The 14302-nt window shown below is 62.9% G+C and overlaps 1 protein-coding gene across 5 annotated transcripts in view; it reads right to left on the bottom strand.

Annotated features, from left to right (window-relative positions):
• The window catches only part of Ift122 (intraflagellar transport 122), a 54225-nt gene that overhangs the window by 678 nt on the left and 39245 nt on the right, over positions 1-14302 (bottom strand). For 2 of the 5 annotated variants that reach the window (XM_071605857.1, XM_027931836.2), the window contains 11 exons: positions 12895-13061; positions 11157-11328; positions 9616-9718; positions 7643-7783; positions 6722-6819; positions 4829-4929; positions 3369-3534; positions 2805-2916; positions 2263-2388; positions 512-591; positions 114-278 (listed from right to left, as the gene is read on the bottom strand). In XM_071605857.1, coding sequence (XP_071461958.1) covers positions 114-278; positions 512-591; positions 2263-2388; positions 2805-2916; positions 3369-3534; positions 4829-4929; positions 6722-6819; positions 7643-7783; positions 9616-9718; positions 11157-11328; positions 12895-13061 — 1431 coding nt within the window. The remainder of the gene's footprint in view (positions 1-113; positions 279-511; positions 592-2262; positions 2389-2804; positions 2917-3368; positions 3535-4828; positions 4930-6721; positions 6820-7642; positions 7784-9615; positions 9719-11156; positions 11329-12894; positions 13062-14302) is intronic. The other 3 variants (XM_071605858.1, XM_027931837.2, XM_071605859.1) reach the window with 2 other exon arrangements.

The following is a 14302-nucleotide window of genomic DNA, read 5'->3' as shown; positions in this document are numbered from 1 at the left end:
AGCTCAGGGCAGTGGCTGGTACCCCTGATGCTCCGCCTCCCCAGGGGACACTTGGGAAGTGGAAGGACAGCACAGGGAGCCCCTGGGAGCCGTGCAGGCTGGGGGCGCAGTACCTGGAAGCAGGAGGGACACATGGTGATGGAGGCGTCGGGCAGCAGCGAGCGGAAGTACTGCCACTGCAGGGGCGGCGGCCAGCGCTTGATGAGGACGTCGCGGCGGCTCATGGAGCGCAGCACGGTCCGGTTCACGACCACAGGCACGAACTCGGAACCGCCTTGCTGCAGGGTGGGGCGCGGGGCAGGGCCCTCACTCAGCCTTGGGGACACGATTGTGTGCACCGTGGTCCTGACTCTAGGGTGGCCAGGAAGGGCCCGGGAGCTTCCCACCCCAGGTGGCCCTGGCAGCCTCAAGTGCCTCCTGGGGCCAGAGCTGCAGGGAAGTGGTCCCGTCCCTCCCTCCAGCTGCCACCTCCTCCTTGGCATGTCCCCTTGGCAGCCTCTGAGGCCCCCACCTCGAAGCTCAGCTTGGCGGTGAACGGGTCTTCGCCTCCCATGGGGTCCATGGCCTCGTCCAGCCGCAGCGACTGGGAATCTGGAGGTTTCTGGTCAAGGTCGAACTGAGGCCGGGCAGGGGACAGGCACCACCCTCCTCCCAGTGTGCTTTGACTCAGGGGCACTCAGACAGGACGAGAGGGGCGACCAGGTCCCAGGAGGAGGGATGGAGGGGCAGGGACCAGGAGGGAGCCAGGCCTGACTGCAGAGAGGGTGGCCGGGCCCTGGGCACAGGCCTGGGAGGACAGCCGCCCTGCCAGGCCATCTGCTGCCTCCCCACCTGCTCCCAGGTCCCAGGGGCTGCACAGGGCCACCTGTTGGGGGAAGGGTGAGGTGGTTGGCAGGTGCTGTGACGGCTCTCAGGTCACAGGGCGTGGGGAGCTCCACAGACCCCTGGGCTGGCTCAGGCCAGCCTAAAGGTGTCTGGGTCCTCCCCTCTACGAGGACGGTGGCAGAGGCTGAGGGGCTCTCGTGGGGACGACCCCTGGAGGCTGCTGGGAGCGGGGCAGGGAGCATGGGGCTGATGGCCGATGGCAGCTGACTCTCGGGTCCTCTTCTGGCCTCTGCTCCTCACAGCATGGCCGTGCTTGGCGGAGTCGCCTGGGAGTTTGCTAGAGGCAGACTCTCAGAGCCCCCTGACCTGGTGACTTGGCCGCCCGTGACGGCAAGGCCAGGCGCTGTGTGGGCCTGTTCCTGTGAGAGGCCCCTCCTGCGTCCAGCCTAGGGACACAGGGCCCAGCTGGGCAGGTAGCATCCCCCTTGCCCGAGGACAGCTGTGGCCCCAGGTTGCTCCAAGGGACTGTGCCCTGGGGTTCTGTGGTCAGGAGGAAAATCGACTCTTCTGACGGTGCTGGGCTGGCACCGTAGGTGGCCACCTCTGTCACTATGTCGTGGGACAGAGCTGCCTAGAGACAAAGCTTACCCAGGGACAGTACAGGCGGCAGGAGCCGCGCAGCCTCCAGCCATGTGGAGGGGCACCCTCTGCTCTTGGCTTCTTATCCCCTCTGTTTGCTCAGCTGTCTCTGAGTTGAGGTTCCTGTCACTGGCATGTAGGAGTGACCTGACTGCCAGGCACATGGCACACACTGTAACCACCCATGCAGGAGGGTCGCAGGTTTGAGGTCCGCCTGGGCGACACAGTGAGACCGTGTCTCAAAATAAAAATAAGGCGGGTGTGGTGTCACACACCTGTCATTCCAGCGACTCAGGAGGCTGAGGCAGGAGGATCTTGAGTTCAAAGCCAGCCTCAGCAAAAGCGAGGTCCTATACAACTCAGGGAGACCCTGTCTCTAAATAAAATGCAAAACAGGGCTGGGGACGGGGCTCTGTGACCGAGTGCCCCTGAGTTCTACCCCCAGTACCGAAAATAAAGAGTAAAACCATAAAAGGGCTGGGGGTGAGTGCTGCCCAGCACCCCTGGGCTCAGGCCCCTGGGCTGCGAAATGGAAATACCTGACCATGACGCTGGGCTGCCGGCCACGGGGCCCGCACTCGTCTGGAAGGCATGGCTGCAGCACCTTGAGGAGCCGGGGTGGGGGAGGCCCCCAGGAAGACCAGGTGCCCCTCCCCGCGTCTGGCTGTGGACCCTGGCAGCCCGCTGTCCGTCCTCACTGCTGTGGGGGACTCTCTGACCTTCTGCGGCGCTGAGGCTGGGGTCAGCAGGCTGCCACCGGCTGGCCCTCCTGCCCTGGCCCCGACTGTCACAGGATACTGGGGCTGGTCACCTCTTGCCATTTGCTCTCTTGCTTGTGTCTGGGGGCCTCCAGGTCGATGAGGGCGACGGCCTCTTCGTCGGTGATGCCCTCCTCCAGGTAGAACTCCACCAGGTGCAGCACCTCTGGGGCACGGGGAGGGTTGGTGACAGGCTCCGGGGGACCGGGGCCAGCGCTCTAGGCCACACGCGGGCAGCCAGAGTGACCCAGCAGGCTTCTCCAGGGGCCAGAGCTGGGCCTGAGCAGTGCCTCCTCCCGTAGCTGAGGGGCTCCTCATAGGGAGGGGGCTTCTGGGGGTGTCCACAGGGAAGAGGGGACCCGATGCTGAAGGCCTGGCCCGGCCCTGCTCTGGGCACTTTGTCACGGCGGCCTGCACTGGGAGCTGGCTGGGCTGTGGGGGACCCAACAGTGGCTCTGTCAGGCGGGGTGGGGGCACACAGGGCCCAGGTCACCAGTGATGACCCTCAGAGGCCTTCGGGAGCTCGCCCCGTGTCACGTGGCTGGGCAGCAGAGGAGGGGCCATCTGTGTGGCAGGACTCACCGTAGGACGAGGCGGAGAAGACGAAGGGCTGGCGGCAGTTGACGCAGACGTTGCCCAGGCTGTTGAGCAGGGGGTTGTTGGTGGAGCAGCGGTAGCACAGGGGGACCAGCTCCTGCCAACGCAGCACTCGGTGGCCTGGGCCCGAGCAGAGGTGGCACCCCACACCTGCCCTGTCCCCGGCCTCGGCCCTCTAGGACCCGATGTCAAAAGGTGTGGGCAGGAGGGGGCCCTGGAGCCAGGAGTCGCATGCTGGGGACGCAGGTGACACCCTACAGGAGTAACTGGGGCCTGCCACTGGGGCCACCTCCCAGGCAGGGCTCAGCAAGGCGCTGTCCTGGTGGGAAGGACAGTAAGGGCAGCCATCCTTGCCTACGCCACCAGACACCTGTGCTGGCACGTCTGTCCCCACCACCAGCAGTGGGGAAGGTGTCACGGGTCCCCAGCTGATAGCAGGGTGGAGTGGGGAGCCCAGACCACAGCGGCCATCTTCCCACAGGACCCAGGCCCAAAGCCACAGGCGCCTGGAGGGAAGGAGCAGCCCCACGGGGGAAGGGGCGTCCTCACCTCGCTGTCGTGGAAGGGCTTGGAGCGGATGGTCAGGCTGCCCAGCTCGATGGACTTCTGGAAGCGGGCGGGGCTCTGCAGGCCCTGCAGCCGGTCGTAGGCGTGCCGCGCCAGCTTGTAGGCGCCCAGGGCCTTGCTCTGCTTGGCCAGCGTGAAGAGCGTGTTCCTGGCAGGGGCGACGTTAAGGACGGCGGGGGCCGAGCTGGCGCCACCCCGGACACAGCCAGAACTGCGGGTACTTCCCCGGCCCAGTGGGCGACCTCTGAGCCACAGCCTCCCGCTCTCTGGGGCCATCCAGCTGCCCAGCCTGAGGTGACGGGGCTTTGTGCTGGGACCTCTGGCTGTGACCAGGCCCTGCCTACCCTCCCAGCCCCCTGTGAGCCTCAGCTCGCTCCTGAAGCCAAGTCCCATGTCCCCACACTCCTGTCGCCAGGTGGCCCCTCAGCTCCAGCAGCTGGGGGCTGGTGACTCCTCTAAGGCAGGGACTGTGCCGGGAGCCATGTCCAGGTCCCAAGACGCAGCACAGGACAAGGCTCGGGGCAAGCTCTGCTGACCTTGAGAACTTTCTGGAAAGGCCAGGTAGCAGGGGCTGAGGTCGGCAGGCGTGGCTGTCTCGCCCGCCACTCAGCAGGGCCTCGGTGGGGGGGCACCCCTGGATTTGGGGACTTTCCCCTCAGGGGTGAATGATGGGCCTGGAGTCATGAGAGAGGCCAGCTGTCCCCAGGCCCTCTGCCAGGGGCTGCCTCACAGAAAGGCGGCAGGGACGGGTTGAGGCAAGAGTGCACTGAGGAAGGGACAGGGGACAACTGTGGCTTTCATGATGCTCAGGACCTTAAAGACAGGTCCTTCCTGGCCACACAGGCCCTGCAGGCCCTCACTGGCCACAGGACGAGAAGCCAACCCGCGGCGAGGTGCTCCACTGGGCCCCCAGGGTCCTCCCACAGCCACTTCCCCTGGCGTCCCTGCCTTTCCTCAGTGCGTCCTGGAGACATCCGCTCTGCACCTGCCCTGGCCACCTGAGCGTGCCTCCCCAGCAGCCCAGCCCCGGCTGTGTCTCTCTTGGGCACGACACACTCTCTCTGAACCTTGCCGCCTGTCACCTCCACAATAGCTGGCAGCCTTGTCACCTGGTACCTGGGGCCCTGTAGGCCTTGCTGACAAAGGCCACCCCACGGGCCCCAGGGAGTGTGGAGGGCCTGGGCTGACGGCCTGCTGCCTCCTCCAGTCTGTCACGCCCACTGCGGTTCGGGGGGAGGGGGACTGGGGACAGTGTGTTGGCCAGGGACTTGGGCCGGGCTGGGCCCAGAGCTCGGAAAACTAATCCTCTCCTGGCAGCGGCCCCCCTGGCTGAGCCTCTCCCCAGCAAAACAGCAGCAGGAGGCGGGCGGAGAGGCTCTGCCAGGAAGGCCTCCCAAGGCCATTAGAGAGGGCGGGCGGGCGGCGAGGGGACGGGAGGATACACTTTAGAGATGCCCAGGGGGGTGTCCTTGGTCAGGCTGTGCAGCAGGAACCTGGAGATGTTGAAGAGGGTTTCGGGAAGATGGAAGCTGAACGGCTCCTCCTGTGGGGAGAGCAGATGACCGTGAACTTGACCCCCCAAGGGCTCTGCGGGTCAGGCCAGAGGCAGACGCAGGATTCTGAGGCCCTTCAGTGCGTGAGCCTCCTACTGTGTGCTGCGAGCCTCCCGCCACAGTCTCAGGCGGTCTCTCACGTGGGGGATGTCGTGGGGTGATGCCCAGGGAGGGGACCTGCCCGATCAGAGCTGGGGTTCAAAGGCAGGGCTGAGTCCCGAGCCAGGCCTCTCTGCCCAGCTGCGCTGCCTGAGGGGTCCTGATTCCATTTCTCTGAGCTCAACTTGTCTCCAATTAGCTCTAAAAGAGAAGGTCTTTGATGCACTTGGGGACAGGGCCACTGACACAGGCAGGTCCTTGTAGCAGAGGCGTTTAACCCTTTCTGCGCCACCTCCTGGCCCTCTGACAGCCTCCTGAGACATGGGCCACCAAGCATGTACCCAGGCGCCTCTCACTGCCAATCCCGAGCCCCCTGCGCAGCCCTGATAGGTGACACTCGACACCCATTAGTGCAATGAATGGGTCCCCTGCACCCAGACGCTGCCAGAAAGGCCCAGCAGGCCGCGGGGAATTCTCTACCAAGAGGGCCTGTAAAAGGTTAAGAATACCCTGTTCTGGAAGATTCTGGCACATTGTGTAGAGACTGAGGCTGCAATTGCTAATCAAGCTGTGGCCATTGGGGATTCGGGCTGGCCAGCTCCCTGCCTCCCGAGCACTTAAATGGTAATAAGCCGTCACCTCCCGAGGAGGGTGCTGGGCCCTGCTCACCACAGGGCCCCCAGGGCTTCGCCCCTAATTGGTCTCAACCCCAGGGCTCGCTTTCTCCGCCTCTGGAGCGGAGCCCAGCCCCTTCCCTTCCCTTCCTGCCATCTCTGTGGGCTCCCAGAACCCCAGAAACCCTCAGCCACTCCCTCTGCGCTGGGAGCCAGGGAGGCGCTGGGTGAGGAAGCGTGGAGAGTCCCAGAGAGAACGTGGGGGGCAAGATTAGCAGCTCTCCTCTGGAGAGAAGCCACGCACCTCGAGGATGCAATGCCCGGCTTTCCCGTGGTCCCATCTGTGGCCCTGGTGACAGACCCTGGCCTCCAGCCTGGCTCAGGTTGCACGAGGACCCCTGAGAGGGTCTCATCTTGGGAAAAGCAAAGACGATAAGGGAACGAGGTCCCTGCTGGGGGAGAGGAATGCGGGACTGTCGCAGAGCTAGCTGTGGGGGCTGTCATCCTCCCCGTGACTTTCCCAGGAGGCAGAGGCTGGTGAAGAGGTCTGTGCAGATGAGCAGGAGTGCCCAGGGGAGGCAGGGCCTCGGGTGGCCCTTGGGCAGCAGCCTGTCCCCCACTGCCACGAGACTGCTTTAAAATGGCTTCCTTGAAATCATCAGGGAAAGACTACAGAGCACTCGGTTGGTCTCTGCAGACGAAGCCAACCCTGGTCTTACAGAGAAGGAGACTGAGGGCCAGAGAGGGAGAGCAAAGCACTTGAGGACACACAGCAAGTCGGGCGCAGAGAGGTGGGTACATGGGCCCTGGGGGTTCTGCCCTCCTGCATTTTGGAGAGGTGGCCCCTGCCTGGCTCACCCACTCTGCCTGGGTCATCAGAGGCTGAGCTGATCCGCAGGAAGGCCCGTCCAGCTCTGCGCCATCATCAGACACCCCCCATCATGGCTGCACATCAAGCATGAGGAACACCCAGCCCTCCTCCCCAGGGACATCAGGAGCAGGTCCTGTGCCCCAGTGGGTCGGGGTCCACCCAGAGCCTGCTGCTCCTAGGAGGCTCGGGGCGCCTTACCGTGTAGCGGTGGATGGCGTGGTAGCCGTGGTACAGCTCGGCCAGGTGCTGGTAGTGGTGGAACTTGGCCAACATGGCGTCCTTCTGGACAGGATCTGCTGCGGGCAGGAGCGGGCGCAGAGGGGGACGGGGCAGATGCGTCAGTGGCTGTCTGGAGCCGCTAACTGGCCACAGCAGGGACGGTCGGTGGCGCTGTCAGCACCAGCTCTTTTGAAACACTGGGCCTACCCCAGGGAGAGGGACAGCACTGTGCTTGGGGGCCACACCTAGACGGTGGCCTCTCAGCTGGAAGCATCTGAGGTAAAGAGAAATGCCACCTGCCACCTGGGCTTGATGGTCCTCACTCTAGCAGCCTCCTGGAGGGAGTGGGCCGGGGTCCCTCTGGGGTACGTGGGCACAGAGCTCAGGGAGGAACAGTGACTTGCTGCAGGTCCCTCCGTGGCCTCCGTTCCCAGTGCTGCCCCTCCTGCGTGTGGCCTTGGTCTAGAGGAGATGCACCTCTACCGCCCTGTCCCCCCTTTCTGGACTCTCCCAGTGCATCATGGGAAGTCCTGGGAAGGACGGCATCATGGACACGGTCCTCTGGCGGGGCGAGGGGCCTGCGGTGCCTTACGGTAACGTGATCTCTGCTTCATCTTTTCATTTAATTAAATTTTTTGAAGCCGGGGCCAGCTGCAGGCTCCTGGGCAGCAGCAGACAGCTGTGCTGAGTTGGGGAGGGAGGGCGGGACCTGCCAGGCGTCACCCCTGCGTGGCCCTGGGACCAGCCGGCTTCTGGCCACACGAGGAGGAGATCTTACAGGAGATTGTGCCACTGCGAGGCAGGCTTGGGGACAATGCGCCCCGTAAACAAGCCCAGGGCTTTAATTAAAATGTCCCCGCTTGTCTGATGGTATCTGGGTGCCAGGACGGAGGGACCCACCCTGGGCTATGTCGAGGCACTGCATGGACAGCATCCAGTAGTAATAGGCGGCGTCGTTGAACCTGCTCTCCACCACGGCGTTGTGCGTCAGCTGCTCCAGCACCTGGACCGCTTCCCGCTGCCTCCCGGCCTTGTGGAACGCTGCAGGGGACACAGAGCACTGTCACCAGGGGAGGGGGCGAGGGGGCCGGTGGAACTGCTCAGAAAGTGGGGCGCCCCACGCGCGCCGGAGGGAGCATCTGTGGGCCTGGATGCCGGGATGCCGCCTCTCCGGCCGGAGGCTATAAATAACCGAGGCGACATCCTGAAAAAGCACAGTGCGACGCGCTCCGTTTTGGCTGGCAAGTGGTGACAACCTACTTCAGAGACGCATGGCAGGGAGAGGAACCCGGGGAGCCAAGTCCCAGGGCACAGTCGGAACGGGAGACTGGCTTGTCCCTCGTGACGAGATGCTCCACTCCACAGAGGGGCTCTGTGGCTCTGAGGTGACACCCACGGGCCCCGACCCTCGACGGAGCTCAGTGATTTATAAAGTGCGTTTCACTGCGCCTTAGGTCACTGGGTCACCACAGCAGATTGAGAAGGGACGGTCAGCCTCCGTTTTATCAGGCAACAAAAATGCGCTTTGCCAGGTAGAAGTATAAGGGTCACGTCCAAGGTCAGAACACGGGCCCGGTCCATCTTCGACAGAGCGCTTTTTTTTTTGGTAGTGGGTATTGAACTTGGGGGCACTCGGCCACTGAGCCCCATCCCCAGCCCTATTCTGTCTTTTATTTAGAGACAGGGTCTCACTGAGTTGCTCAGCACCTCGCTGTTGCTGTGGCTGGCTTTGAACTCGTGATCCTCCTGTCTCAGCCTCCTGAGCCGCTGGGATGACAGGTGGCACCTGGCCAACAGTGCTTTTTGATGTCAACCTTGAAAGATCTGTCTCCATCCTCAAAGCCAGACATTTGGGATGAGAAGCAAAATCTTCCTTAATCATGCCTACATCTGTGTACCTGGAATTTCCTGGGCACCTACTACATGGCCAACGGCTCGGGATATTGAGCGCTGCTGGTCAGGCGCTTATGGCTGGGACACTTGACCACAGGTGGACACTCAGAGGACCCCATCCTCCGCCTTTAGAGAAGGAAAGGTCTGGCCTTTGTTCCGTCTCATCTGCAGGCTCCTGTCTGCGTACCAAGTTACTATGGCGATGGATTCTTGGAAGGGCGACACAGACAGATGGGTAGGTTGATGTGTTTTGCCCAAACATGCAGCTCCGTCAGCAACTGGGTGCTCTGGAGATGCTGAGGTGCTGGGGAACAGGCTGTCCTTCAGCGTGGGCTCTTCTCCCCACAGGGAGCCACGGACTCTGCACTGTGTCAGGGGCGACTGTCACCATATAGAGGTGCGGGTGCATCGCTACGGACTGCCACACACCCGGTCGCAGTCAAGCGCCGTCCTGCCCAGACAGCAGAACAGCCAGGTTCCCTGGCGGGACAGATCCTGGTCCAGCTGTGCCTCTGCCTGCCACTTGCTAGCCTAGTGACAGTGCAGGGCACGTTCAGCCTCTGCGTCTCTGCAGGGCTGTGGGCAGGACTCAAGGCTGGGCAGGTCAGGTTCCCAGCCATGCTACCTGTGTCGCAGGGCTTTGTGGGGGTGACGGGGAAGACACGCTGCAGTGCCCGGTGCTCTGCTCAGTCACACAGAGGCGTGGAGGGCGGCTGGACCTGCCCAAGCTCCTGCAGCAGGTTGGTGACAGGCCCACACTCCACGTCCCTGTCCTGACTCCCGCCCCAAAGTGTCTCTCCGCGCCTGGGTTGTGGCTCTGTTTGCCTCGCATGCAAAAAAAGCATTTCACCCCAAACAGCCATCCCAGGTGACGCCACCTGCCTTGGGACCCGCAGCACAGGACTGCTGGCTTCGCTGGACCGTGTCTTGGCAGCGCCTCCTCCCGGCCCTGGGGCACCAGGCCAGCCCCCGTGGCCTACCTTTCTGGGCTTCTTCGAAGCGATCGTTCTCTGCCAGCCACTGCGCGTAGGGCACGTAGATGTCGTCCTTGAACTCGGGGTGCTTCTCGCCCAGAGCAAAAGCCTGGGGGGCGGGGCACACACAGTCTTAATGAAGCAGTCCCCGCAACCCCGGGAGACGTGGCACTTGGCTGGATCAGGGATGTCATACTTTGGCAGCCTGACATCAGGGATGTCATATTTTGCCAGCTCAGAGGGGGAGAGGGCCTCCCTCCCAGCCACCCCCAGCCACACAAAAACATCTCGGCTCTTTGGAAACAAAAGGCAATTAACAGCAATATGCACGCGCCCGCTCCCAGTGACAACACAGGCTGTTTCTGGACCCCAGAAGCCGCTCGGAATCGGAAACATTTTATTTTGAGGGTTTGCGTGGGCTCCTGTCGCCTGCAAACAGATTTCTTTTAATTGCAGGCAACACCTAGGGAAGCAGGACTGACATTCTCCTCGTCACTGCTTGGGGGCTCAGAGGGGACTGGGGCTGTGCTGACGCCTGGGCCCAGACCTCCGGGCAGGCCAGGGGAGCCGGAAACGGGCACAGGGAGGAAGGGCAGGACACCAGCGAGGGCCACGTGGCCCCGAGGTCTCCAGCTTGTGCTGCTAGCGAGTTCCCCTTGAGAAGCCATCGCTGCCTCTGTCCTTGGTGCCACCTTTTCTCATCAGTGTCCTCTGTCCCCTCCCCAAGTGGAGTCACCCAGAGGGCAGGCAAGAGGTAGACTGCTCACCCAGAAAGGGCCCTGCTGACACCCTGGGAAGCAGGCTGCCACCTCGGCTGGGGCCACCTCTCCTGCAGGGGTGCAGTGTCCCCAGGACACAGCCAGCCTGTGAGCTGGAAGGACAGAACTAGGCCTCAGGGCGGGCAGTGAGCCTCAGGTGGCCACTGTTGTGGGTCTGGCCAGTGTGCCCTTCGCCTGCCCGTCCTCCATGCCAGGGGCAGAGGCTGGGGGTGGCGGGTGGGAAGGAGAAGCACTGCCCTGAGGCGGCTGTGGCACCCTGTGCCTGGAACATAGGGATGGCGTTTCCTGCCAAGATGCCACCCGGCAGGTTTGAAATATCACACAGGTGCACCTCCACGTCAGGCTGCAGGGTGGTCAGCAGCAGGCACAGGGCCGTCCTGCCAGCTTTCCCCGCCCCGAGCTGCCATCAAGAAAGAGCTTCCAAGCTGGACGCAATGGTGCCCGCCTGTCATCCCAGCAGCGGAGGAGGCTGAGGCAGGAGGATCGCGAATTCCAAGCCAGCCTCAGCAAAAGTGAGGCCCTGAGCACCTCAGTGAGACCCTGTCTCTAAATAAAACGCAAAATAGGGCTGGGGAGGGGCTCAGGGGTCGAGGGCTCTCCTAAAAAAGAGCCTCAGAATGCACGAAATCTACACAGAAAGGCCCCTGAAGCTTCTCTGGCTCAGGGACTCAAGGACAGCGCTCCCGAAGGCCAGGCCAGGCTCCCCCATCAAGGGAGCACCTCTGCCTGAGGCTCGGGCCCCTATGCCCGGGCGCGCTGTCCCCTCACCTCTTCCCAGCGCTGGGTGTCCACGTGCAGCTGCACCAGGGACTTGAGGTCGCCGATCTTGAGGTAGGTCTCGGCGGCGTAGCCCGGGTTGTCCAGCTTCTTGAAGTAGTGCGCGCACAGCAGCAGGGCCTCGCGCTCCGCCTTGTCCAGCTTGCGGGCGATGTCGATCAGCCTGGGGACAGCGGGGAAGGGGCACCCTGTGGGCTGTGTGGGGACACATCTGACGTGCCCGGGTGGTGACTGAGCGAGTGAGCGCCCCACAAACCCTGCTAGGGACCGTCCAAAGCACCGGGGAGGTGCTGCCACTCCCACTCACAGATGGGGAGACCTGAGGGCAGGGTCACCAGGGAGCAGTCTCTCCCCCAGGGTTTCTGGAAGCCTCTCGGCCACGTGGAGGCTGGCATGAGAGATCCCCAGGGCCTGGCCTCTAGAGGAGGAGGCCAGCAGGGCCAAGGTGCTGGCCACTGGAGGGGCCGCGGGAAGCGCTGCTCACTGCATCTGCCATTGTGACCAGGTCGCCCCCTGCCCTTGGGGACCTGGGCTGGTGAACGGGCCTCTTGGTTCTGGCCAGGCCGGGATTTGGAGCTGACCCAGTTCTCTGAGGGCAGGGCCCCCTGTGGCCCGTCTCCATGGGAAGGAAGGCCTGGGATCCTAGCCTCAGAGCCACGCTCAGGAAGGTGTCAGTCTGCGCTCAGAATAATAATGGCGTCCAAAAATAACGCTGCTCCGCAGAGAAGGGACACAGTGTTTAGAGAAGTGGCACAGGCAGCTCCCCGCCCAGTAGCCACATCCCTGGAGGAGAGGCACCTGTTACAGCCACTCCAGGGAAAGGGCCACACAGCATGGCAGTGGCTCCTTCTGGAACTCAGTAAGTGTCCCAGGGTCACATGGATCCGCAGCACTTGCCAAGGAAAGTGACATAAGGGAAAACTGAGGGGAGAGGCGGGTCCTGAGAGCTGCCTGGCTTGGTCTGCACCCCCTTTTGTGGACAGGATGATTTGGGGGCCCAGCCTGTGCCTCTGCCTTGGAGACGCTTTCTTCTCAGACAACAGGACGGGTGGTGGCTGCCCACCAGGGTCCCTTTGTGAGGGGCCCCCACACCAACCTCCTGGTGGGCTCGGGGGACCACGTGGCCAGCCCTCTCCCCTCCCCAGGTCCTGGCTGGCCACTGCTACCTGGGGACCACAGTGCGGCTTCCGGAACACCCAGCGGCCCTCAGAGCTGAGGCTGCATCACTTCAAGTGCCTAGGCCAGTGTCCTCTGCCAGCCCAGTGTCCCTGACTGGAGGACCCTGGAGGCCTGCTGTGCATTGGTGTCCCACGGCGTGTCTGGGTGGGAACAGTCACATATCCCTCAGACACAGAGAGACCACCGACATCACAGCCCGGGGCTCGGCCCCACGACTCTCCAGCGGCCAGGCCCTTGGGGACCCCATGGGTCCCTCCTTTGCTAGAAGGCCGCAGAAGCGCCAACTCAAGAGCCGGGGACAGAAGCAGGTGCTTGTGGTGACTATAGCCCTGGGTGGTAGCGAGTGCCCAGGGAACAGGTGCTCTGACACTGGGCGTCTGCTGGCCTCTGTCCCTGTCACCCTTTCCCCATCGAAGGCGGCGACTGCCTTGTCCCATCTGGGTCTCCCAAAGAACCGAGTCACTTCCACGTTTGGTGTCGACATTTCCAGAAACACCGTCAGTCAAACCGCACAGGTGACACAGCACGACGGGTGTGCAGGGCCACCTACGTGTCGATCCAGCCGCGGTCCCCACTGATCTCGATGGCTTTGATGTGCTCCCCGGCCGAGATGTACATCTCCACGGCCGCCTTGGGCTCGTTGATGTTCTTGGCCCAGTCGGCCTGCTTGGTGATCAGCATCTTGGTCTCCTTGGGGTCCCCAGATCCGAGGAAATCCTGAGGAAGCAGGACAAACAAACACTCCGGATGAGGGCTTCCTGTGCACGTGACGTCAGGCCGCCAGCCGGGGCTCTGCTTGGCCACACGGCCACCAGGATGCAGAGGGAGCCCTGGCCTGGGGGCTGAGTGTCTGGGAGAGGCCCTCCTGCCTACCCACTGGTGACAAGGACGCAGACCCTCCATGTCCCCTCCCTTCACACTCATGGACGTTTACTGTCCCTCAAATTGCAGCTCACGGAGACCTTGACCTTGCGCAGGTTCTCTCTGCTTGACATGTGGCCATTCCCACAGGGCGACGGGACCAGCTGGTCGCACAATGTCAACTATGCAGCCCAGCAGGCTTACTGATAGGATAGGTGTGAAACCACTCGCCTCAGGCTGGGGCTGAGCACAGGCCCCCCCAGGGTCAACCAAACACATGCACAGCTCCTGGCCAGGCCCCTGGTTCCTCCCCCGGCCACCATCACACTGGAAGTGCTAGTCGCCTGTTTTCTGATGTTTATCTCCCCTGGCTTTGCCCCCAGAGCTCTGCCTGGGACAGATAAGAAGCCAAACAGCCTTTGGTGAATTGTTCCCAGCTGAATGGCAGCCGGCCCTGTGTGGAGATCAGGTCTGCAGGCATGAGGGACTGATCCAAAGTGGACAGCCGGAGGCCCCAAGTATGGGGAAGGGGTCCCGAAGAGGAGCCTGTGGTCCTGAAGGCCCAGAGGTCAGCCTGTATCCCGTCGGGGGGCCGCTGCAGGGCTGAGCCCGACTTCCCTGAGTGAGCTCATGAGAATGTGACAGAAATGGCCTCAGGAAGCCACTTCCCTTCAGGAAAGGGTCCCTGCTGTCATTTTTAAAGGTGGGGCTTTTCAAAAAGGGGGATGGGGAGCAGTTTGTGTTAGAATCACACACCCTGCAGAGAGGGCTCCCTCCCTCCCACCCTCTCTCCCACCTTCCCTCCCCCTCCTCCTCCCTCCCTCCCTCCCTCCCCCGTGACCAGCACCCCGTGTCAGGGAGGCAGTCAGGTATGCTGGGAACCCACTCCAACAATTAGCTTTTTTTTTTCTTTTTTTCCATTTGCTTTCAGAGTAATTATGTAGCCTCTAAAATGACATATTAGGTCTCGGCCTAGGACAAGCCCATGTCTCAGGGAGTGGGGGAAGGGCACGTCCCCCTCTCACAGGGCCACCTGGGCCTGCCTGTTCCCTCTGGGCACCCAGGCGGGCAGGGAAGCAGCCCTGGCTGGGCCACTC

The sequence above is a fragment of the Marmota flaviventris genome, chromosome 20 (assembly GCF_047511675.1).
Source record: "Marmota flaviventris isolate mMarFla1 chromosome 20, mMarFla1.hap1, whole genome shotgun sequence".
NCBI lineage: Eukaryota > Metazoa > Chordata > Mammalia > Rodentia > Sciuridae > Marmota > Marmota flaviventris.
Note: the sequence above shows the minus strand (reverse complement) of the source record. Positions and strands in the feature narration are given on the sequence as shown.